This window comes from Phlebotomus papatasi, chromosome 3, assembly GCF_024763615.1.
Source record: "Phlebotomus papatasi isolate M1 chromosome 3, Ppap_2.1, whole genome shotgun sequence".
NCBI lineage: Eukaryota > Metazoa > Arthropoda > Insecta > Diptera > Psychodidae > Phlebotomus > Phlebotomus papatasi.
This window is the reverse complement of record NC_077224.1, coordinates 16,393,550-16,418,164: the sequence shown is the minus strand read 5'-3', so window position 1 is coordinate 16,418,164 and position 24,615 is coordinate 16,393,550. Positions and strand designations below refer to the sequence as shown.

The following is a 24,615-nucleotide window of genomic DNA, read 5'->3' as shown; positions in this document are numbered from 1 at the left end:
TGCCCTCCCGGAATTCTTCCAAAGTCTTTTTCACATCATCTCGTTCTTGAAAGAGACATTTTTTGTTTTTTTGCATTATATAATTGCTAGAGTATGCAAAAACTAAAAATTCGTGGAAATTTGAGAAACAAAAAAAGTGGACGAAATTGCAAGCTGGCCGAAATTTGGTACAGTTACCCTAGAGATTATCATTTTATCGGAAAATCTAGTCTTACAAAATTGAATTAAAATTAGACCTTTTGGTTATGTTGGCGTTGAAATATATTTAGATAGATAGAATGTATAGGGAGCATGGTACGATCTGTGGGCTGCAGACACCTAGGCTCTATTTGAGCCCCTTATGTCTACCCAACAAACCTTACTCCAATCCTTTTAAAACATGGCTGAACTGCAGAATATCCTGAGCTGCCGCTCTTTTGATATCCCCCAGTGTCAGCACTTCTTTCTTAAAGATCTGAATTCTCTGGCTTGAGAATTTGGAACAATAGTAGTGTTGTAGGGCACTGTTTGGCCTTGAAAGAGATATCTAACGAATATCCTTTTTTAGAAATGCCTAGTGACTCTACATCACCAGAGTGTTTCGCTGAGATCCCAAACTGTACTTTACTTTTAAATACAGAAAATTCCTTTCTCTTTAATGCACTGTCATCAGTAGCAGGTGAAGATGACATTAAAATCTTCACTGACGGGTCAGTGCAAGGGGAGAGAGCTGGAGGAGGTTTATTTCGATTAGATACAGGTGATGAATTTTATTTTTCTATGGGAAGGTTCACAACAGTTTTCTTGGCAGAAGTCGGAGCTATTCTGATTGCAACGAATATGTTAGAGAACGAAAATCCCACAGGAAAAAATATTTATTTTATCTCTGATAGCAAAAAGGCACTTTCTTCGCCATATCAGGGTATTATAACATCTAAAATTGTTAAAGAGATCAGGACTAATCTTTGTAGATTAGCAGAGAATAATAATATTATTCTTCTGTGGTGTCCTGGTCATAACGATATTATAGGAAATGAAATAGCAGATAAAATCGCGAAGATTGGTGTATATGAGGACTTTATAGGCCCTGAACCAGTCTTGGGAGTTGAGAAAGAATTACGGAAAGATTACTTCCAATATATTACAGGAATAGAGTATACAGCACTTTGAAATATATTTAAATAATATATTTCAATATAAGGGAAGAGCACCAGCGATCGGCAGTGTTCCTCGGATCGTCAGGTTATTACCATATTGTTGCACCAATTCAAATGAATTTTTAAAAATTATTGGCTACTTTTTACCATTTAACTCATAATAATGCAATGCATTAGCTCAGATTTAATTTATAAGATCAATTTGAGGCTTATATTTTCAACTAAATATCGGGTATGGCTCATAACATTCCGATCCGGGGTGTTTTTCCCTTATATTTATTAATATATTTAATATATTAATAATAGATAAATATTTTTTAGCTTAATTAATGAATGATTTCTTAACGTTTCTTAAGGATTGTGCTTTACTTTCTATATGTTTCTTATTTGTTTAAATATTGGCTTATTTGTTGGTATTGATTTAAATTCCTTATGAGTAAATATCACGCGGATAATGCCCAAAATGAATTAACGAAAATTTTGGTTTCTTTATTATCCATATTCAATTAAAATAATATAATATAAACGTTTTCCTATATTTATAGGCGATAGAAAATAAAATAGCAATATTATCAAATTTCCTTTAGGAATATCTCTTTATTTCGTTGGGAATTCAATTAGAATTACAAAAGCTGTGACCTCTCAAGGGAGCCTATCAGTTAAAATGCAAACACTACATAGAAGCGCCAGAAGCGAAGCAAAACGACCATTGAATATTCTCCATTGATGATCAATTGTAATTAGCTAATTAATGATTTTCCAGCTCGTTTCAGCGGGTGGTTATATTGTAATATGAAAAGCAATTTGTGGGATAAAATTCTCATCTGTGACATTTCCATTGGGGGATGGTGGTAGCTCGTGGATTGGGCGAAAGCTATTGAGAGAAAGTGTATAGAATTGCAAGAAAGAGAGAGGGGCCTTCGTCTTTTTATCTGAAACTCTTTAATGTCTCACAGCTTGTGTGGTCCACGTTGAAATTTGATCCCATTCGATCAGGTCCAAAAATTGCAATGCAAATTTTATCATGAGCTGAATTTTTGGGATGAAGAACCTCATTGGGCCCATTTTTTTAAAATCTTATAGCATATAAAACGTTTTTTTTTAGTTAAAAAATTAAGAGACAAGCACGTGCAGTGAATTGAAAAAAATCGTTTCAGAATTATTCTTGAATGCAATTACATTTAGAAAATAATTTCCGGTCTATAAACGCATCATTATGGTTTATAATGTTTAAAATATAGTTCGAAGTTGTCAGTGAATCATATGCCATTTAAATTAATTGATCGTCGCCAAAACTAGTTGAGAAATACACTATCTCAAGCGTTATTTAACATTTGTCCTTGAGAATAGCTTAGAAGGAATAATTCAAGGTCATTGACGCAAGTTTTCCGTCTTGTCTCATTATTTGTTTTCAAAATGTTTTATTGATTTTTAAAATCCTAGCACCCGCAACAGCAAGGCGGTCTGCTTCCTCATTTCCTGCAATTCCACTATGTTCAGATAGCCAGTGTAATCCAACCTCACATATCTGTGAGGTCGATTCTAACAGCTCCTGGCATTCAGAAACAAGAGCAGACCGCGAGTTCTCACCAAACACTATGGCAACAATCTCGGTTGGAAACACAGTTGTGTATCGGCCAAGAGACACTGATCTATCCAAGACAGTGGTAGCCGACCCATAAAGAGCTTTCCACAAGAAAGCCATTTATGAATAGTGCCACCGCGCCAGGTACAATAAGTTCCCCCTTGCGGTCGTTCCATTCGGATCTAGTGTGCATTGTAGCATTAACCCGTGTTCTGGGAAAACTTTCGCACCAAAAGTGATTCTTCATCAAAAGATCAGGGTGTCTTCTGACAGATACGTCGAGTATTCTCGAGTATCTCGCCGCATGACACCCGATCCTCTAAGATCTTGTCAAGTGTAACCTCAAAGCAGGCAAGCTCGTTTCCGTCTTAATAAAGAGCGGAAGTGGTGGCAGGCTCAGTATTACCTCTAGAGCAACCGTTGGCGCTGTTCTGATAACTTCTGTATCTGCCAGACACGCAAATCTCTGGATCCGTTGTAATGCCCGCGCCGAGTTTTTAAACTCAACTCTCAATAGATCAATTAACTTTCATAACAATCCAATTTTCCCAAAATATCGCCAGTTAAGAAATTAGAGTAATTAAACCATATAGATACACCGGCCTGAGGCTCATATTATACTTAAACTTATTTATTAGGCCCTAAAACCGATTTTTTTGGTCTTGTTCTGATTCAGGTCTAGTCACAATTAAACTGTCATATTTAGTTAATTTCTTATGGATTTCTCTCCCGAAGTATATGCTTAAGTGCGAAAATCTTCCTTTTGGACCACAATTCTTTTGAAGACTTCCCCGATTAATGATATATTCATTATTCAAGATTATTTTTATCAATATTTAGTTCAGTTCGTAAGAATTTATTCACTAGGGTAAATTAAGCTAATTCAAAACCTGCTCCAAATGGAAATTTTTCGCTATTGCAAATGGAAACGTCACTGTTTTCATGAAAATACAGTACTATATTTTTATATTTATATATTTTCTGTACCACAGTTTCATTATTTAGTTCATTTTGCTCCAAATAATGCGAAAATTCATTCATACTCACAAATTCTAATTTGTTAATTTCTCAGAAAAATTAAAAGTGTACCTTTTCACTATCGAATTTTTCATCGATCGACCATGTTTTTCAATGAAAAACACAATGAGGTGACTGTTGTTTATTCGTGTTGTTTAATATTTATGCCATATTTCTGGATAATTTTTGTTAAATTAAGTGCTAATCTTTATTGTTAACGGTACATGAAGTTTTCAAATGAAATAATTACCTATTTCATGAACAAAAATGGTTTTTCTGAAGTGTCAGCAAATGCTTGAGTAGGAAACCCTGGAAATATGATCTTTTTAAAGAGATTTTCTTATTGTTTTAGATAGGAAAGGAGAAAATACCAAAAATAAGAACAAATCCTGCGCTCAAGAGCAACTCAACAAGGTTTTTGAAGCCTTTCGTTGCGGTTTCACTTACACTGTTTGTCTCCAATTAGAAAATTTACCTTGTCTCCATTTAGATTAATTTGTTTCCAATAGTAGCATTTTACATTCGCGTATTTTTCTTGTATTTAAGAAGTTTTCAAATTATATTTAAAGAATGTTCACTAAACAGTAACATTCTAGAAGAGTCAAGGAGCAAATTTATGTAATTCTCTTCAGAAAAAAAATGAACTTAATGTGTTAAATCTTCTGTCAAAGTTAAAGCGTCTGCAAATGGTTTTGAATTAGGACATTTACTCTATTCTCCTTATAAGAACTCGGGAGAATCACAAATCATAGGAGTTAACTAGCGTTTCACTGATTTTCTCTCACTTTCAAATGGTGTCATGTTCTTGAACCTTGTTCCACAAGCATGCTTTCCAGAATTTTTCAGGGATGACGGGGGGGAGTTGTAAGGGGGAGAGAGAACATAGCATGAAAAAAAAGTGCGTTGATGGGCGTAAGACCTCCAAGTCATTTCTCGCTGTGAAAACAAATCCACAAGGTCATGTACCCAAAACCACCACCTTTTCTCCCATTTCTCTCGTTTATTCTACTCTCTCTCTGGCATTGGAGGGTTGCAGGAGGGGAAGATATGATGCCAGGAGATAGGGATGATGTGTCTGCGCACATTTAACACTCTGAAAATGGTGCATGGGGGAGTGAATGAGAGGGAAAAAGGGAAGCGCCAGAAAGGAGAGCAGGAACCACCAAGGCAAGGTTGACGTAGTCACACCAATCTCATAACGATGAGGAGAACGGATTAAGGGTGACGTTCGCCCCTGACGATGGATTTATTTCCAGCCATATTAAACTATATAACACATCATATTCCCAGCTAAAGCCCCTTAGGCATAATTGTATTTGCAGTCGTGTCACAACATTGGGGAAAATTGATTCACCACAATATGACTTTTGGATTTTTTTTTTACTATATTTAGTCTCATACCTCATATTTTTGGGCCATTTTGTGTAAGTTCGAAAGGTGACAACACTTGATGGACAAATTAATGCTCTTAGGTAAATGGCAAGAGGATTCATAGGAATTTTCCCCCTAGTAAATCTCCCTTCAATTAGTAAGCCTATTAATGCAATTAGAGTGAGGTAAAATTACAGAGATTGAACGCAAACATTCATTAATTAAATATCTAAATCATTTCACAAGTTAATTCCTAACCACAAACCACACCTTTCATTAGACAATGATAATTGGACGAAATTTGAATTGACGTCAATAAAATTTGGATATCGGGATTTAATTCTATATAATACAATAAATGGTAAAATTTCAATTTCAATTGAGAAGCCTCTGTCAATCCTTACTCTTTCGGTCTTATCAAAGAGATTTGCACTTAAGCGTATACTTCGGGAGACAAAACCATAAGGAATTAACTAAATAGGGCACTTTGATCATGACGAGTCCTAAATCTGGCTTAGACCAAAGATATTAATTGTAGCGATTGATAAATAAGTAAAAGTGTATCTCTTGACTTATATTCAATTCCGTAAAAATTATACTGTCATGCGGTGCATATTGGCAAAAAAGTGATCCGCCTAAACAATAGAGGCTGGTACGAGTTTCGATGTGAAAGTGGTACTTCAATCCATACAAATATTCGCTGTAACTGATCCCAAACACACACCGAGAAGGGATGCTGTGATATAGTAGCGGCACTGATTGCCCACAGAGCTGTGATATAGAGCGGCTACCCGTATCGGGGGATAAGATAGAATAGGAGTGGGGTAGCATAAGGGGCCCAATTGTGGCCTGGATGCATCGGAAATCCGAAATGGAGAACTGACCCCTGACAAAATCTTATCTTATACTGTCATGCAAGCAACTGGGAAGGTCGTAGGTCCTTACTTTAATGTTTAATATCTTTGGATATTGCTGAACTCAAAGTAGGAAATTCGGTCTACTCCTTTATTTTTCATTTTGACTATTTTACCAACGTTTAAATCCTGGATGATATGTTCTTCTGGAGTTTGACTCACATCAAAGTTCTTGGGAGACCAAACGTCAAGGTAAAGATTCAAAACGCAAAACTTTTTATTGTCAAAAAGAGCTTTGATAAATCACTTCTGGATATTGTAATAAAATATGTATGGGTTCCCAATTATTTCGGAGACGTTAATTTATTAAGTACGAAATGAAAACCTATACCGAAAGCTCTGGAGGAAATTGTGTTTTTTTATTATTGGAGAATAAGATAATCCTCTATCAAATACCAGAAGAACTGAAGATTGTTTGTAAAATATTTTGAAAACAGATATGTTTAAGATGGAAAAGGTTAACCAATGACCTTGTGTTATTCTTTCTAAGGATTTATCAAGGTCAAATCTTAAACTTCGCTAGACATAGAGTATTCCTTGACCAATTAGCAACCTTGTATTCAATTAAAAGGCCTTTAGTTCCCTAATAAGTTCGAATTCGATTGTGAAGATTATGAATAAAAGGATTACTCACTGGACTCACTGTTTGAACGTGATTTAATCCTTGGTTGCACCGCATCCACTGCAGGATCAATTTTCACTATGATTATCAACAATTTAAATTTTTAAAAAATCCATGCTAGAAAATGTACGTGAAGAGTCGTTAAAGGAGAGTGAAAAATAGTGAAAAAGCAACAAGGGGAGACCGGAGAGCATAAAACGAGGAAATGAAATACGAGTATAACAAGTAGAAGTGCATTATAAGCAAAGTGACGATACAGTGCACAGTACAGAAAGTTAATAAATTTAAATTGATTTAATAATAATTTAGCATACTTTGAAAGCAGAAGGGATTAATTTGCATAATCCAATAAACGTCAAAATCAGAAGAAATTGATCCTACTTGAATGTAGTAATCAAACAGAAACTGCACAATAACATCAATAGCTCCGTTCCATATTAATCTCAGTCAGAAGGAGGAAAGGGTTAATGGGCTATTCCTTTAAATTCCGATTTTCAATAACAATTTAAACTTGAATTCATATAACAGTTCCGAGAAAATACCAAAGTCTAAAAAACATTTTTTTCAGCTTAATTTTGCTACATTTTTAGCATTCGACGTTGAATTGGCAAATCAGTAATTAGGAACCAATTGGAATTATCCAATAAACGGTAAAATTTTCCGAATTTTGTCGTTTTAAAATTTTAAATTTGATTTTGAAATTTTTTGATCTTTCTCGTAAAGTCTTAAAGTTATTGGGATTGTGAGGAATCAATAAATAAACAATAAATTTATTTATTTATTTTTCAATATCTTTCAATATTAAGGCCTTTACATATTGGGAGCATTTATACAAATATGCAGTTTTTGATGAAAATTTCTCCTAATGTGTAGAGACCTTAAAATTGCCTCCAATGTGTAGACGCCTTTACATCAAAATCAGTAGGAAATCTAAGTTATTACCGAAAAATTCGAATTTGTAATCAAACGTAAACACTATTCAATAGACAATTTGTACATTGAATTTAAATTTTCTTCAGTCTATTAAGACGGTTCTCCTAATTACAAGGTCAAAAGAGAAATATATATATTTTTATTGCTTTAATAGTTAGATAAAGTATATAGGATATAAAGACGAAAGTAATGTTCTAGACAAAACTAGAGCTTAAGCCGACAGACGGCTTAACGTAATTGTAATCAAAATAATTATTAGATGACGTTTCGATCATTTTCTTACTAAGGCGTCTCTCGGCTTAAGTAAGTGTATTTAAGGCATAATAAAGCGCCATGCAGATTTTCAAGCCTTTAAGCGAACATCTTAATCTTGAACCGGATTTTTTCTACTTCCCATTTTTATATTTTTTAAAAAAAGTTCCGATTTTATGATTTTCTCCGGTGTTCAGACAGACAAATTGCTGAATAGAGCTAAATTTTGGGCTCCTAATTCAGGAAACGCCCTTGGTTCTTTCGCCGGGACCGCAGCAATTCAACGATTTTTTTGATTAAAAACATTTTAGTTCGGGAACTAGTAAAGCTTCAACAAAAAATATTCTACATTTGGACATCCTTTTAGTCTGTAATAATCCACAAGAATTGGATTTTTAACTGTTCTAAACTATGCCCCGACGAGTGGCTTTCAACGTTGAAGCCAATTTCTTACTTTCACATACAAATGCGTATGGGAATTTTTCTGCACTCGCGACCGTTACGCTAAATATATAAAATGTGAGAAGTTTTTCCGTATTATAAGATACCTTTCCGTATGGAGGGATGAATATACTAAATTTTTGTTTAAATAATTTTTTTCCTTGGAGCACTGTGAGCTGAGTCCGAGATCAATTTAGGAATTGGCTTCAAATAGCTCCATATAAAAAGGCCAACTTGCCAGGCGCTTGGTTCTAAATAATTAAAAAAATATTTTTCCTAGAATATCCATATTTTCCATTGGGTATCGATCAGACTCCCAAAAGACGCAGTTAAATGTTAATGGATCTATCTGTAACTCAACAGACTCTTTAAACAATAAATTTATTAAGGGAAAGCGCGCTACCTTCGGACGACTCAAGCTTCGGATTCGGACTACTGATTTTTTTTCCAATATTTCTAATAGATTTGACCTATAGCTCTTTTTAGAAAATTTGAGGCACTTAACTAGCTATTAAAAAAAATTATTTGTTCGAAACTTGAGTCGTCCGAAGGTAGCATGCTTTATTTTAATCGGAATCCTTCCGAAAATATCAAAGTAAGAAAGAAAGTTTCCTATTTTTTTTATGAATTCAGTCCTCATTTCCTTATCAAATGCAATGAATTTTTCTAAACCAGAGATGAAGCTCGTTGATGTTCGTGTCGAATCGGATAATGTCACCATGAGTTCACTGGTAACTCTAAATTTTTCTGCGTAAACTAGTTGAACTAATGCCGTGGTTTTTACTAATTAAAAATCAGTATTCTAAAAAATATGCTTTTAATAATTCTCTAAGAAACTTAATTTATTTATAGAATTCTAAAAGGTCTTTAACGACTGGATAAGGTATTATGGAGTAATTTGGATTGGACTCTATTCTGGAATTTTGAGATTTTCTCACTTTTTTCAGATGGTCAAAGAGAAAAGGAAAACCATGAAGAAGTAGTGCAAGTGTGCCAAATTTCGGTATAGTTGCATGCAAGCGTCAAAGTCTCAAGTTTGAAATGTATTTTTAATATAAATTGATTTTTTTATTCCTACTTAAGGAGTGTTGCTTGGAACCTTGTAGACAGTTTATCGTCTTTATTTACTCTAAAATCATTCTTATTCACTCTAGAATCATTCTTAATACATTTTAAAATGAATAAAAATGTAGTCATAGCTTTGGTGTCTAATTTTGGCCACTTTCAGTTCCTTGTCCTTCGGGAATTCTTCCAATGTCTTTTTCACGTCATCTCGTTTGTCGAAGCTACATTTTTTGTTATTCTTTTGCATTGTTTAATCTCTAGACTATGTAAAAACTAAAAATTTATGGAAATTCGAGGAAAAAAATGGTGGCCGGAATTGCAAGCCTGCCGGAATTAGGCACACTTACCTTACAACACTTTACATTCGAGAGTAATTCGTTGGTTTTTTTTCTTTTGTTATCTAAAACCGTTAGGAAATCTAACTATTTCAAAGTAGATATGAATCAAATTACCCCATCTCATTCTATATATTTTTGAAATATATTTCGGAAATTCTAAAATATCTGTTTTTTCATATTTTTTCTATTAGTAAATGCAAATCTGCTTTGGCTTTTCTCTCAATTAACTTTATCGATAAAATATTCAATTATATTGACGAGAGAGTAATTCATCAAAGTTGGGAAGCAATCGGGATAATTCAGGAATCATCCAATAAATGTCAAAAGCGTCAAAATTTAATGTGCAAAGGAGTATCAATTTATACGAATCTCTTACACGAGAGTCCTTAAATCTTCAAGAGACTTTCAATGAAAATATCCAATATCACCCATATCAAGGCAACTTGGCGTCGTTGAGAGGTTCCATTCTTCTCCTTCGATGCATAACATATTTTGAGCAAAATTTCAACAAGTTGTCTCTCACGTATGCGAATAATTTGCTCTAAAATTCTAGATTAAATGAATCAGATATTAACAAAGTACATAATTCGCAATTTGATGTGGATGGATTTTAATGAATTCATCCACACACATCTGTGCTGGTGAAATTGAATTGTAATTTAAATTTTAAAACTTTTTTGAGGCTTTTGTATATTTAATTTTCGCATGAAGAGATTTTGGAAAATATTGTCAATGAACCACCATTTCAAGGTTGAACGCAGTTGAATACTGAGAAGTTGTGAGTGTCTTTTACCCATAAAATCCCTCATAAAGTGATAAAGAGCAATTTGCGATAAAGACATTGGAATAGGGATATACTCGATATACTTTTGTTGGAAGAAGAGTGCGATTCTGAGGGTGAAAAATAAAAGTCAATAATTCTTCCCTTAATCCGTCCATTTGTAAAAATACGATAATGCTTCATTTATTATTGACACCAAATTACTTTTGAATATTCTGCTTACGACTTACAAACTCATAGTTAACTTCCCGGGGGAAGATGAGAGATATACGATTCGGAAAAGAGTCGCATTTTTTTTTGTACTGAAAACGTGTATTTTGATAAGAAATACGATTGGAATATTTTGTTCTTGTATTTGTTGAGACTTTGAATTAAGTTGGTAAATGAGGAAAATGCGGAAATAATATTGAAAAGGCTTTTCCAATGGGCTTATTTTCTTTGATAAGGGCGGAATTGATGGGAAAATGAATGAATATCAAGACATGATTCTCTGTTTTTCCTACTTGCAGCGAATTTTGAATTGAGAAACAGGCAGTGATCACAATAATATATGCAGCACTAACAGTTTTTATGCAAATTTTCTCTGTAGTTTAGCGAGTTTTTTCTACGTTTTCTTTTTTTGAATGTAGGGTGGAGTAACCACTTATCGCCATGTTTAGGAAAAACGAGAATTAATTTTATTATAACTGTTGAACCCTTATTACAAGATAACTCAAATTTCACACAAGGTTACTTAAATGTATTGGCTGCAGATTCGTGAAAACAATAGTCCTCCAATTTAACTCTAGACTATTTAAAAAACTGATTTTTATTAACAATGCAAAAATAACCACTTCGTCGCCACTTTTTACCACTTTTCGCCAGTTCTGTAACCACTTCTCGCCACCCACTTGGATAGGTTCAAACTTAGTTATTTTGGGCAATATTATGCAAAGATTACATTCAGTATTACTCTTTCCTCATGATCACCCTATTATTACTCATTTTAAATGATTTTTCTTCACTTTTATTTGAGAAATCAAACTACAGTAGAGTTCCTCAAATTTGAACATTTGGGGGGTGTAGATGACATTTCTCATTCCTCAAATTTGAACGATATTTTCAAAAACGTAACGGAATTCATGTGAAATGTACTTTCCCTAAATTAAGATAAATAACTTTAGAGTATATATCAATGTAATTTGTTGTTAAATATATGGAATTTGTTGCGGAACTTAATATAATACGATAGTAATAAGGAAAAACCAGAGAAAAATAGTTCTAATTCAAACTCCACGCAAAACTTTCTTCACATAACCTCAAATTTTACATTTTGAACTCAACCGTCGTTCAAATTTGAGGAGTTCAAATTTGAGGAACTCTACTGTATTGGACTATTGCATAAAGTAAACAATCCAGATTTGACAACTGAGAATCTACGAAGTTAGCGTCGCTCTTTGAAAAGAGATGGCGACAGGTGGTAAAATCATTCCAAAATATTACCACTTTTCGCCATGCCTCGTTTTTATATAAATATAATATAAAATGAAATATTAATTAACTAAATACTAATTTTATCTATTCCACATGTGTAATTAAATATTCAATAGACAAATAATTTATCCAAAAAAGTACATTTTGCTTGATGAAAATTTGATGACACTTAGTATATTGGACAAGAAATATTGGATTCGATGCACTTGCTTAGAATATTGCTCTAAAAAATGCTCAAAATCGTAAATTCTAAACGAATAATTACTCTTTTTCGACTCTATACGTAGCAGCAGTAAAAATACATGTAACTTTGCGGCTCATTTATTTCATAAATCACGAAAAATAGCGATTTCAATTTAAGTGGCGAAAAGTGGGACACTGGCGAGAAGTGGTGATTCCACTCTAGTTATTAGTTAATTATGCACGGACTTATGCTTATCTTTACTTATGGCAAAATATCAAATGTTTTTCGTTAACGTGAATATTCAACATCTTTGCTCCATGTTGTATATACTACCAAAATAATTACATTGCGGAGAATGAAGAGATATCAGAAAAAAAAACGAATTTGAAATTAAGGTTTTATATCAAAACGGCCAAAGATGTATTAAAAAACCGTGGTAGAATTATCCAGAAAATGATTTTTTTTATTTTTGTATATTTTGTAAAAATATTCTTAAATTAGATTGGTAATGTTTCAGTTAATAAAAAGATGTGTGTTGGTTTAAAGTGATATGCACAGATAATAGTTGATTTATTAATACGCTAATAAATTAAGCAACATGCATGTAAAATTCAGCATAACCTCTTCATTATTTATTTATACATAATATAGTTTATTATGGACCAGCATACATGTTATTAATAAGCTATTTATTGAACTGTTAAAAGCTTAATTTTGAATTAATAAGTATACAAGAGACCGAGGCAGACTTAGCTAGTACATGAAATTTTTCATTGCATATTATTTGTTAAAAAATATTTGTAGGGTAAGTGTACCATATTTCGGCATACAGTAGGTGTCAAAAGTTTGTTACCTTTTATATATGGTGAGGAAACCAGGTGCAAAAAATGATAAAAAAAAGTAACTTTTTCAAATTTTTCTTCTTGCAAATTAGTTGCCTGTAATCTGTAGATCTTATTTATATATTAAAAAAAATTATTAATTTTATTTCATTAATAAATTATTATATTCCAAAATTTGATCATTTTTGATTCGTCAAAAGTTTGTTGCCTCATTTACAAAACTAATTCAAAATGGTCAAACATGCAACCAACTTTATGTAAACCGGTTACATTTTGAGTTTACGTCATTTGAGAGGCAAATGGTGGGTTTGTATGTTTCTAAAGTTGTCAATGGAAAATATATGTATATAAAAGTATTGATAAATAACAAGAAATAATCTGTTTTTTGATGATTTATTATTTAGGTAAAAAATTGCAAATAACAAAAAGTTAAAAGAAGTGAAATTGTCCAGATATACTGCCGAAATGAATCTTCGTCGTCAATTGTTTAATTTTATGGAAAATTTCTACAGGATATATTTTGGAAAATTTCTAATGTTTCGACTCACAGAGGGTCGATAACAGCATTATAAGAATCACTGATAGTGACCCTATGATGTCTGTTCCAAAATTGACAGTCAGTTAGTTGCTGAAGGGACACAAGTCCCTACAGTTATAAAAATCAAGAGAAAACGGTCAGAATATTTGAGTGATAAGCAATATTCTATTTGTTAGCTAGTCTAATCTGGATAAAAGGTTGTAGTTTTACTTGTTTAACATATTTCAAGTAAATCTACAACCTTTTATACAGATTGGTCTTGCTTAACAATGGAATATTGCGAGCCACCCTAACATTCTTACATTTTCTTTCAAAATGGGCTTGTTTTTGTAAGAGTAGGGACCTGTGTCCCTTCAGCAACCAACTGCCTTTCAATTTATGAAACAGACATCATTGGGTCAATATCAGAGATACTTACAATGCTGTTATCAACCCTCTAAGATACCCCAGGTCTGCCAGTAGCGTTTTTCAGATGTACCTCGTACCTCATTACTATAATATTTGAATATTTTATGTGTCACCTTTCGTGATTTTCCATAAAATTTGGCAATTAACCACGAATATTCATTCCGGCAGTATCTCTGGACGATTTACCACCTTTTAACTCCCTCTAACTTGCCATTTTAATCTAAATTATGAATTATCAAAAAACAGATTATTTCTTGTTATTTATACAACTTGAGTAATGTCCAAACCTACCATTGGCTTCTCAAATGACATAAGCTTAAAATATAGCCGGTTTATTTTAAGTTAGTTGTATGTTTTTGACCATTTTGAATAACTTTTCAAATGAGGCAACAAACTTTTGACGCACGAATAATGAACAAATTTTGGAAAACAATTATTTTTTATATTAAATAAAATGAAATAATTTCTTCGAAATACATACAGTGGCGACAAGATAAATAGCACACCTTCAACTATTTCCCTATTTTGATGTTTTATGATACAATATCAATCTATATGTCTGTTACAACTCTGTGTTTTTGTCATTTTATGTGTTTAGGTATAATTCGTGTGGCCAATTTAAATAGCACACTTTCATTTTCTCTGAAAATATTACCTGAAATTTACTTTTATTTTAAATTTCAATTTATTTCTGTATTTGTAGTAATTTATAGGCATTAATGCCACAAATTTTCGTAAAATAAAGTTATGAGAACTGAAAAATAATGTAAATAGAGCCTTTGGTGCAGATGTAGAGTCTTTACGTAAAAGAATTTAGGATAACTAAGAATTTTTTTTGTAAATTATATTGTTCAAGGAAGATGACATTCAAATCAATAATTTTTTATGATCAAACTTACAAATTACGCAAAAATTCGAAAATTTTGAGAAAGAATTACGATTTCTAGAGAAGATTCTGCCATTGTTCTTATAGTAAAACTGAATTTATTTGCCGCCGTTCGGAAAATAAAGGAACAAATTGAAAAAAATGGAAAAAAAATAACTGATGTGAACATTACTAAAAGTCAATTATGTAAAAATACCCGGTTTAGAAGTGTTGCCAGACGTACGGAGTTAATATTCAAACGAAACCGTATCTGTTGTTTGATTTTTGTTAAAGAGCATATGCAGAAGGACCTGTAATTCTGGAATAATATTCTTTGAACTGATTTATTTCTGTTTAGTAATCATTGGATATGACATATCAAAATATTTTATGTCCTAAAAGTCAGACATTTTGTCCTTGATACATAATTAAGAACGTAAAACTTATCGGTGGTAATTTTATAGTATGGGGTTACATTTTGCGAAGTATCGTATGGTCTGTATATTGAATATCAGGCAATATAAACCAATTTGTTTAAAAGGATACCTTTGGACAAGACATGTACTTCAATATCGAAAAGAATTTGCTTTTAGATTTTAAGTTTTAGCCAAGCTAATGATCCCAAACACTCTGCCAAGAGTCTTTAAAAGCGATTCAATCAGAACAAAATTGACCTTCTAGGATGGCCAGGACGGTCAAATTACCTCAATTCTGTTGAATTTAAAAGAAAAGATTGATCACACGATAAATCTCTCGAATGTGATCAATTTGGAATGGTTTTAAGTAGATATCCACAATACATGAAATACAATCACATTAGAATAGTGTTAAATCCTGCTTTCCTTAGTGATCCTTCGTTGTCAAGTGCTCATTTCTTCCAAAAGTTACTTAACTAAGTACTAATTAATCCAAATTTAATATCCAAATAGAATTCGTAAGTTGTTAATTGCAGTAGAAGCCGAAAACTAGCACTTCTTAAAGGGTGTGCTATTTATATTGTCCTCTTAATATGTGCCATTTCAAGAATTTTTTGATCGTACTAAATTACTTGATAGAACTTTTATGTTTTTTCTTCATATTCAAAATGTATTTATATAAAAGTTCATTTATTATTATTACTTTCATCATTTAAAAACATAATTTTTCGAAAAGCAAAGCATATATTAAAGTATCCGAAACTGTGCTATTTATCTTGTCGCCACTGTAAATAAGATCTACAGATTACAGACAACTAATATGCAAAGAGAAAAATTTTAAAAAGAACTTTTGTCTATCGTTTTTGCACCTGGTTTCCCAAACATACATGAGGCAACAAACTTTTGACACCTACTGTAGTTGCATGCAAGCGCCAACATCTTAAAGTTTGAAATGTAATATTTTTAATACAAATTGATTTTTTTTGTCAGTTTATGATTTTTGTCACTAAAAATCATTCCTAATATATTTTAAAATGTATAAAAATGTAGGCATGGCTTTTGGGTAATAATTTCGACCACCTTGATGGTTCTTTGCCCTTCCGGAATTCTTCTGAAGTCTTTTTCATATCGTCTCGTTCGTCGAAGAGACATTTTTTGTTTTTTTTTTTTGCATTATATAATCGCTAGAGTATGCAAAATCTAAAAATTCATGGATATTTCAAAAAGAAAAAAAGTGGCCGAAATTTCAAGCTGGTCGAAATTTGGTACAGTTACACTATCAGGCTGATAAATATTTCAGTTAATAAGGAAAGACGTACTTATTCAGAACAAGTAGTGCTCTGCTCACTATTGCTCCTAAGGCAACACTGAGAGAAGGTTGAGTGTTACCAGGACACGAAATGAGTGTTATCACAACTAAAATCCTACACTTGAATCAGCCAACCCTCATATGAGGCTTGGTATTACGCTTGAGGCTTGCTCCCACACTCATGAGAAAATCAAGCTTCATCGAGTGTGAGAACTTTCCAGCGGTTTCCAGTGTTGCTGGAATTGTCAAATAGCAGACAAAATACTAATTGACAGTGCAATTATTTTGCAAATTGGTGATAGTTTTTGCGTGTTCTTCAATAATTTATAATAGTGGAAATTGCAAAGAAAAGCTCCTCCGGTAGAGAGTTGTGTTGTGATTCGAAAAAAGACAATACCGACAGAATTAAGTTGAAAATTTAGCAGTGTTTTGCATGAATTTACACAAACTATATTTTTGGGAAAATGAGTTTTGTGGTTCAGAGGGCTTATGATTTATGAAATGATGCATTTTATATCTAGAAAGTTACATATGAGAATAAGATTTTTACGGTTTTGGAAAAGATTTAGTGAACGAGTAGAGCCTAATTGATAAGGAATGATAATGAATTTTATAATTGTTTTATTTGCTGTATATATTTCTTACGTTTCTGCTTTTTAATATTTTCAGTCTTATTTTTAGGGTATTATACTAGTTTTATCTGTTTTAGACATAAGGGCCCAAATAGACTCAGGCTGATCCTCGAAAATATTTAGCCTGAAAAATTGAGTTATTAGGTAAAGGACATTTTAATGCAATGTACATTTAATCGACGATCCTGAAAGCCCTCAGTTTAAATTGTGTTTTATTATTATTATTAATTATTATTATTATTATTATTATTATTATTATTTATTATTATTATTATAATTAAATATTAAAAAATGATATTATAAAATAATAAAGTTACTGTTTTGGGAACTGGGCTAAACCTCTTGCCTGAAAACCGCTTTATAGTCAATGTAAGATCTTTTTAAGTAATTAAATTTACTTAAAAAGATCTTCAAATCTCTTGAAAATTTCAACCGGTTTGAACATCTAGGGGGAACCGGGGATGTTTGGGACCCTTTTTCGTCTTTCAACTACAGTTATACCTACAGGGTCACAGGTATTGATTTTAAAAAAGGATTCGATGAAGCCAGGAAATAAATGGGATTTCTTGGAAAAGGGAGATGTTAAATGTGTCATTTTGTCGGTAACATCCTTAATTCAAGACATATACTGGGACAAGAAAGGGGATGTGCGGGACGAGTTTATACTGCATTTTTTTGGTATTTCTTGCAATAAGGAGATTTAGTCTTGAATTGAATTGAATTGAATTGAATTTTATTATCATCTCTGTTTTTCCCACCCCCCATGCGGCCATCGCCGTCTTAGTGTCGATTCCAACCTCCGGGGGTCAAGTACTTCCTTGGGAACAATCTCATCTGTGGATTACACTGCAAATCTCTTAAGTCTTCTTTCCAAAGTCGATTTTTTACCATCATAAACCATATGGAACACTATGTGGTCTTCCTGATAATTTTCAATCTGGTAGAACAATTTTCTCGCCATTTTTGCATATTTAGACATCAGAAAGTCATATTGAATTACTAATTTTACTTTGTTACAAATGAAAAAAAAAATGCTTTTTTAAACCCTTATAAATTGTAGGCGGAAATGTCAAATAAAAAAGTAAATTTTTGATGAAAATTGCTTCCAACGTGTAAAGGCTATTAGTCAAGATAGATTATAATGCTCGCTACGATTCTATAGTGGTTTAATCCCGTTTATTTATTATGAATATCCACTCATCTCACAATCAAAAAAGGGACAGATAATCCTAACCGGCTTATTGTAGGTGAGATTCTTAACGTGAGCTAACTCGAAGTGTATGCAAATTCGATTTAGAGCTGGAAGTTGGGGGACGGCATTCAGTTATCTTGAATCAAATTCGTGAAATTATACAAATTTTGTATTTAAACCAACATATCAAGGTTTTGGATGGAGTGACAGAAAATATATGGTGGAAATGTAGGCCAGAATGTTCTCTTTAATTTTGCCGTAGAACTTGATCTCATCGATTAATCTGAAGCCGAGATAATTGAGGTTGTTTGTTTCTGAACTCGTTTTTTTCGACCAGAGCGCCCCATGTGTTCATTTGATGAACTTCAGCTATATCAAAGAATTATTGTATTTTGTGAGACTTTCCATTTAAAACTCTATTTTAAGTGTCTTGGTCGAGTAGAAGCAGTCAAATTGGCATCTGAGTAGTTTCAATGCGTTATTATGGAAAAAGCAATTTTTTTCATACTTAAACGGCAAAATCGGGTAGATAGCGTAGTCTGAGCGGAAAATGATGTATGTACGAAATGTAGCCACAAATATTCTCTACAATTATGTCAGAGTAATCATAAAAATCGGTTAAGCAAGTGTCGAGATAATTGAGGTTATGTGATATTGAAATTGTTTTTTTGACTGTGGCGCCCCTGGTGTTGGTCCCACGAAGTTCAAATGTTCTAGAAAGTTGTAGCATTTGGTAGGATCTTTCGTTTAAGCCCTCACTTAATAAAATCGGTCAAATAGAGCCGGAAATATGATTTTTTGAATTTCGTGAACGTTGACCCGTCATATCTCCGGTTCTATTGAAACCACAGCGCACTTACGCCCCTTTTTAGAAACGTCCTAGACTAGACAACAACACTCTAAAATTTGATTAACTTACACAATGGCGTTTTTGAGAAAAATGAGTTGGAATTTTGATGAATTTTGACGCTATCGCAGCGCCACCTGTGGTGACTTTTTGAACTTTCATCTGAAAGTTCTCATCGAGACGAAACCAAAAACCCAAATTTTAGGTCAAAATGTTAATTAGAACCGGAGATAGAGGCCGGTTAATTTTCGAACTTTGACCCCTTATAGCTCAGACCAGGGGTTATCGATCGACTTAAGTATTTTTTTGTTTGATAGGTATAATCTGCGGCTACAACATACTAAAATTTCAGCCCGATGCATAAAGGAATTTTTGAATTATTTAACTTAGAAAATTGACAAAATTTTTTAATAATAGCGCCCCTAGCGGAGGTTTTATGAACTTTCGATGTTAGAAAGGGAAGTGGCATTTAACAAGAGCTTTCCAAAACGCACTAATTTTTTAAATTTGACAATTAGAACGAGTTATGGCCATTTTAAGAATTTTTTTGGACCCTTATAGCTCGGGTCAGGAGTGTCAGGGGACCTTAAGTTAAGTATTGATCGAAGGCTCTAAGAAGAAACTTATAGGACTTAAATGGCTTTTAAAGAACTTATATGGCTATTAGGAATATATTCACCCTGTGTACTAAAAATGAAAGCATATGAAAATTTTCAGGCATTTTAGGAGTTTTCAACTTTTATTAGTTATTTGAAAGAATCCCTAAAATAAGCCATATTATTGCATATTAAACTTAATACGTCGTTAGCTGAGAATTATGAAAACTAAAATCTTTTAAGGCAGCCTTTAAAAGAAGATTTTTACACAGAGTTATTAAAATTTAATACTCCTTTAAATCTTAAAGTGCTTACAATGATTTGACCGTTGTCTGTTGAAAAGAACAATAGCAGTGAGGAAACATAAAGGAGTAAATTGATGAGAAGAGTCGTGACGAAGTCAAGTAGAAGGGAAAAACGTTGAAAGTGTGAATAATTGAAGATGTGAAGGGAAAGACGAAGGATAAAATGTAAGATTGAGGGAGAAAGAGGATGAGAGAGAGAGGACAGGAAAAGAATACTGACAAATCCACTCCTGACCAAAACCTTTCACATCCACAAAATTTTACCAAAGTATCATATTCATCCACCCCCGAAATCTTCAGGTTTCTCTCGAAATTGCGTAGATATTGCACATGGGAACTCTGGGGTCGAAATGATAAAATGATTGTGGCCATGGGATAAAGCGCCAAATGATGAGGGATGGGTAATACAAGGCTGGGAAATAAAGGGATGAAATTTTAATTGGACATAAAAATCTAATGTTTGTTTTTTCCATCACCTGGAAATTTCATCCTGTGTGTTGTATAGGGATTTTTTTTTGTTTCTTACCATGTTGGTCAATGTTATTCTATTTTGGTATATAGGTGATGAATGGCTAGAAACTGCGTTTGCTTTTAGGAAATTTATGGGTTTAGGACATTTAAGGGAGTAGGGGTTTAGAACTCAATTCCGTTTTATAGAGGGCACGCATACTAGGGCCATTTAATTGAGAAATAGTTGAAATGGTTCTAATGGAATGTTATCTATGGGTACAGATCCGCCACTGACACCGTGACAAAGACAAAAGTGGCCATCAAGAAGATATCACCGTTTGAGCATCAAACCTATTGTCAGAGGACACTGCGGGAGATTAAGATTCTGACACGCTTCAAACATGAAAATGTAAGTAGAATTTTTATGAATATTCTTCCCAAGTAACATTTTCTCTCCATATCCCAAATTTTTAAGAGAAATCCCAATGATAAAAATAGAAAAAAAACTGTCTAAGAAAGTGTTATAGAACCATAAATTTCCTTTAAAATAATACTTAAATAATTACCAGAGTTACGGTCAAGGTATATTTACAGATTTACTTTATAAACACTTATAAGCGTCTTATAAGACTATTAGTCTTAAAAAAATACGAAATAAATCCCGTGCTCTTGAAGTGAGAAAAAAGTTGAAGTGCGTGAAACTGTCCCGCATTACCCCATATTATCTACGCTACAAATTTTATTTAAAGTATCGTAAGATAATTTTACGTATTACAATGTACAAATAAAAGTAAAAAGATTCTTTTACAGTCGCAACATATTAATTATAAGAAATACACGTGTTGTAGAGGGCGTGGTTTTTTTTTAGTGTATGGGCTAAATTTCAAGCCCCGCCCACGAATGCAGTGATGGGGATTTTTTACTTTAAACAACAAAAGTAAAATTTAGAAGAAAAGGAGAACAATTTTATTTTTGTTTTCTATGAGAGGCATCAGATTCTAAAAAAAAATATTTATAAAAAATAAGAATTATTTTGAATCTAGGGAAAGGTGGGGCTATATTGAAGCTGGGACTACATTGAAAACGCTATTTTTCGCATATCACTAGTGTGTATAGGCCTTTAGGAAAAATACTCATTCTAATTTGGGACAGCTTGTAATTTTGGACAGTTTGAGGGTAAATTTGGACACTACAAATAAATTGATGAAAATTATGAAATTTTCTTGTAATATTTAATGAATAGTATATTTTAAATAAATATTTATTCATTTTAGAAGATATTAGCAACAAATTGAGCAGATTCTTTCGAGAAATATGACAGAAACTTGTGTTTACATTTTGAATTTTGTTGAGCAACAGCAATTTTTCTTCTATAATTTTTAAATGATATTGTAAAATATTCATTAAATATTGTGTTAATTCACGTTAAAAGAGATTTATTTATTAGACCTGGATTAAAATTTGCCTTGTAAGTAACGTTTTTCGTGGAAAAAATAGACAATTTTGTCTGACAGTTGTTCTTTTTATCAGAATTCTAGATTTTTTTTTAATTTTGTGATTATTAAGTTGTATAACCCTTAAGGAAACAAAGAAGCATCACCTTTACGAACAAGATGTTGTCGCAGTAGAAAATGTCTCCAAATATGTAAATGTATGCATATTCGAAGTCGCGAAGTCAGCTCTCTTTAATGAATTATATGAAGAATTTCCGGACTCTTTAGAACATCCTACAATTTCTTTTCATAAACAGGAGGAGGATTTAGAAACTTGAGTCCGTGAAAGGGACGAAAATGCGAACCCTATTACGAAATATCAGCTGTCCGATATTACAAATGTCCAAAATTACATTCAAATTCATGTCTACATTTTTATCCGTTTTTAAACGTATTAAGAATAATTTTAGGAAAATCACAGACCATAAACTTCTTTTCAAGGTTCTAAAAAACTTTTCTGAAAAAGAATGAACAAAAAAACTCGATTTGTTTTGAAAATATTGCGCTTTAAACTTTAAACATTGGTGCTTATATGCATCCTGTCCCAAATTATGGGCACTTCTCCTATTTGAATTTACAAAAAAATAAAAAAAATAATCATAATAACAATTTTCATATTAAAAATACATATAGGGTAAAGTGTATAATTTGGAATTAGTGATATAAGTTGGACAATTCGCCGGTACAAGTTGGACATGGCTTTTTTCTTGATAAATACAGTACAAAATTTGTTTCTAAGCACAAGAAACCAAATTATAAAACTAAAGCATTAAAAATATACAAATAAAAATGAAGTAGTAAATTTATCAAGACGAAAAGCCCTGTCCAAATTATACCATTGTCCAACTTGTACCACTGTCCAACTTGTACCACTTTACCCTATACGATTCAAACTCAAGTACCATTTAAATGTATAATTTGGAACAATTATATTAGATGAGTTCATATATTCTGTCAGTAGAAGAGGTAAAAAGTTTGGAGTGGTATATCTCAGCTCCTGATGAACATAATTGGATGAGTGAACTATTGTTGGAAAGCTTGGTTCATTAGCTTTCAGAATCTGGTATATGTAATTGGCTATGGGTAAATCATGGTCATCCAGAACCATTTATGTCGAAGAAGACACTTTTTGCAGCGTCATTTTTGACCATCTACTGCTGGGACCAGGAGTGGCCCACAATTCTTGCACTTGGACTGTTCGTTAGAGGAACTCAAAGGGTATAATTTGTAGAAGAAACTTTTTTTTTGGACATCATACTTTTTTTTATTCATCGACTTTTGCAAGAATTTTAACATTTTACACGCATAGAAAAAAATGACAGAAATTCTTCTATCTCATTTTCTGGACAAACTAATGAAGATATCGACTTGGAATGTTCTAAGTACTCCCCCATAAGTTGATCCAAGGAATCCAAATATCACATCAATTTCATCCCCACGTCTATCCTTCCTCTCCAGAAACCACTCTTTTAGGATTTCAGTAATTTTTTCCTTGCGTTTAACACTTCAAAATTCTTGCAAAAGTCGATGAATAAAAAAAAGTAAGATGTCCAAAAAAAAAGTTTCTTCCACAAATTATACCTTTTGAGTTCCTCTAACAAATAGTCCTTGTGCGATAATCGTGGGTCACTCCTGGTCCCAGCAGTGGATGGTCAAAAAAGACGTTGCAAAAAGTGTCTTCTTCGACATAAATGGTTCTGGATGACCATGGTTTACTCATAGAAGATTATATATACCAGATTCTGAAAGCTAATGAACCAAGCTTTCCAACAATAGTTCACCCATCCAATTATGTTCATCAGGAGCTGAGATATACCACTCCAAACTTTCGACCTCTTCTACTGACAGAATATATGAACTTATCCAATATATTATAGATTGATGGGTTAGCAATGTTGTCTGAAACGAGGATATTTTAACAATAATTTCATTTTTGTTTCAAAGTAAGAACATCAATCTAATTTATTTCAATTCAATTTAATTAAAATAATTTTTCAATATGAGATTTTAAAAATTCGTCATTTTTAAGCTTAAAAATTTACTATATAGTCAATAGCTGGAGACTTGCAAAAAATATCCTTGATACCTTCAACCTTCTACTTTGCAATTACGTACAAACATAAAAAAAATAACTTTAGGTAGTCAGGAAAAATTATTTTCTTTATGGGACACCGGTGTTCCAATCGTCCTTAAAGGGTTAATATCGGGCTACTTTTTAATTCAGGCGGCAGTTAAATTCAAAAAAAGTTTGTTTACATTTTTCAAGTTTGATTACGATTACCAAATGAAGCAAATATCCTTAAATTTGCTATTGTTTGTCTTAGTTATAATGTGATTATACATTATTAGGGGTTTTCAAGAAATTTACAATAAATATGAGTATGTAAACTTAATATGTGCATGAAGTTGAATAAAAAATCGTTGCATTTCAAACAGTTTGATGCCCGAATTTCTTTATAATTCGGATGACATTTTAGGTCCCAAATGCCCGAACAGAAACGAGATTGGGAATAAAAATACCCTGCCTTATATATTCCCTAATTAAAGACTTATTATAATAATTCTTTATTGTCAGAATTATTGCAGAATATTTCTATGACATTTTTGTCT

The 24,615-nt window shown here is 32.5% G+C and overlaps 1 protein-coding gene across 1 annotated transcript in view; it reads left to right on the top strand.

The window, feature by feature from the left end:
- Nucleotides 1-24,615, top strand: part of LOC129807881 (mitogen-activated protein kinase ERK-A) — a 67,323-nt gene that overhangs the window by 6,734 nt on the left and 35,974 nt on the right. Inside the window, exon 2 of the mRNA XM_055857478.1 lies at nucleotides 20,795-20,921. Coding sequence (XP_055713453.1) covers nucleotides 20,795-20,921 — 127 coding nt within the window. The remainder of the gene's footprint in view (nucleotides 1-20,794; nucleotides 20,922-24,615) is intronic.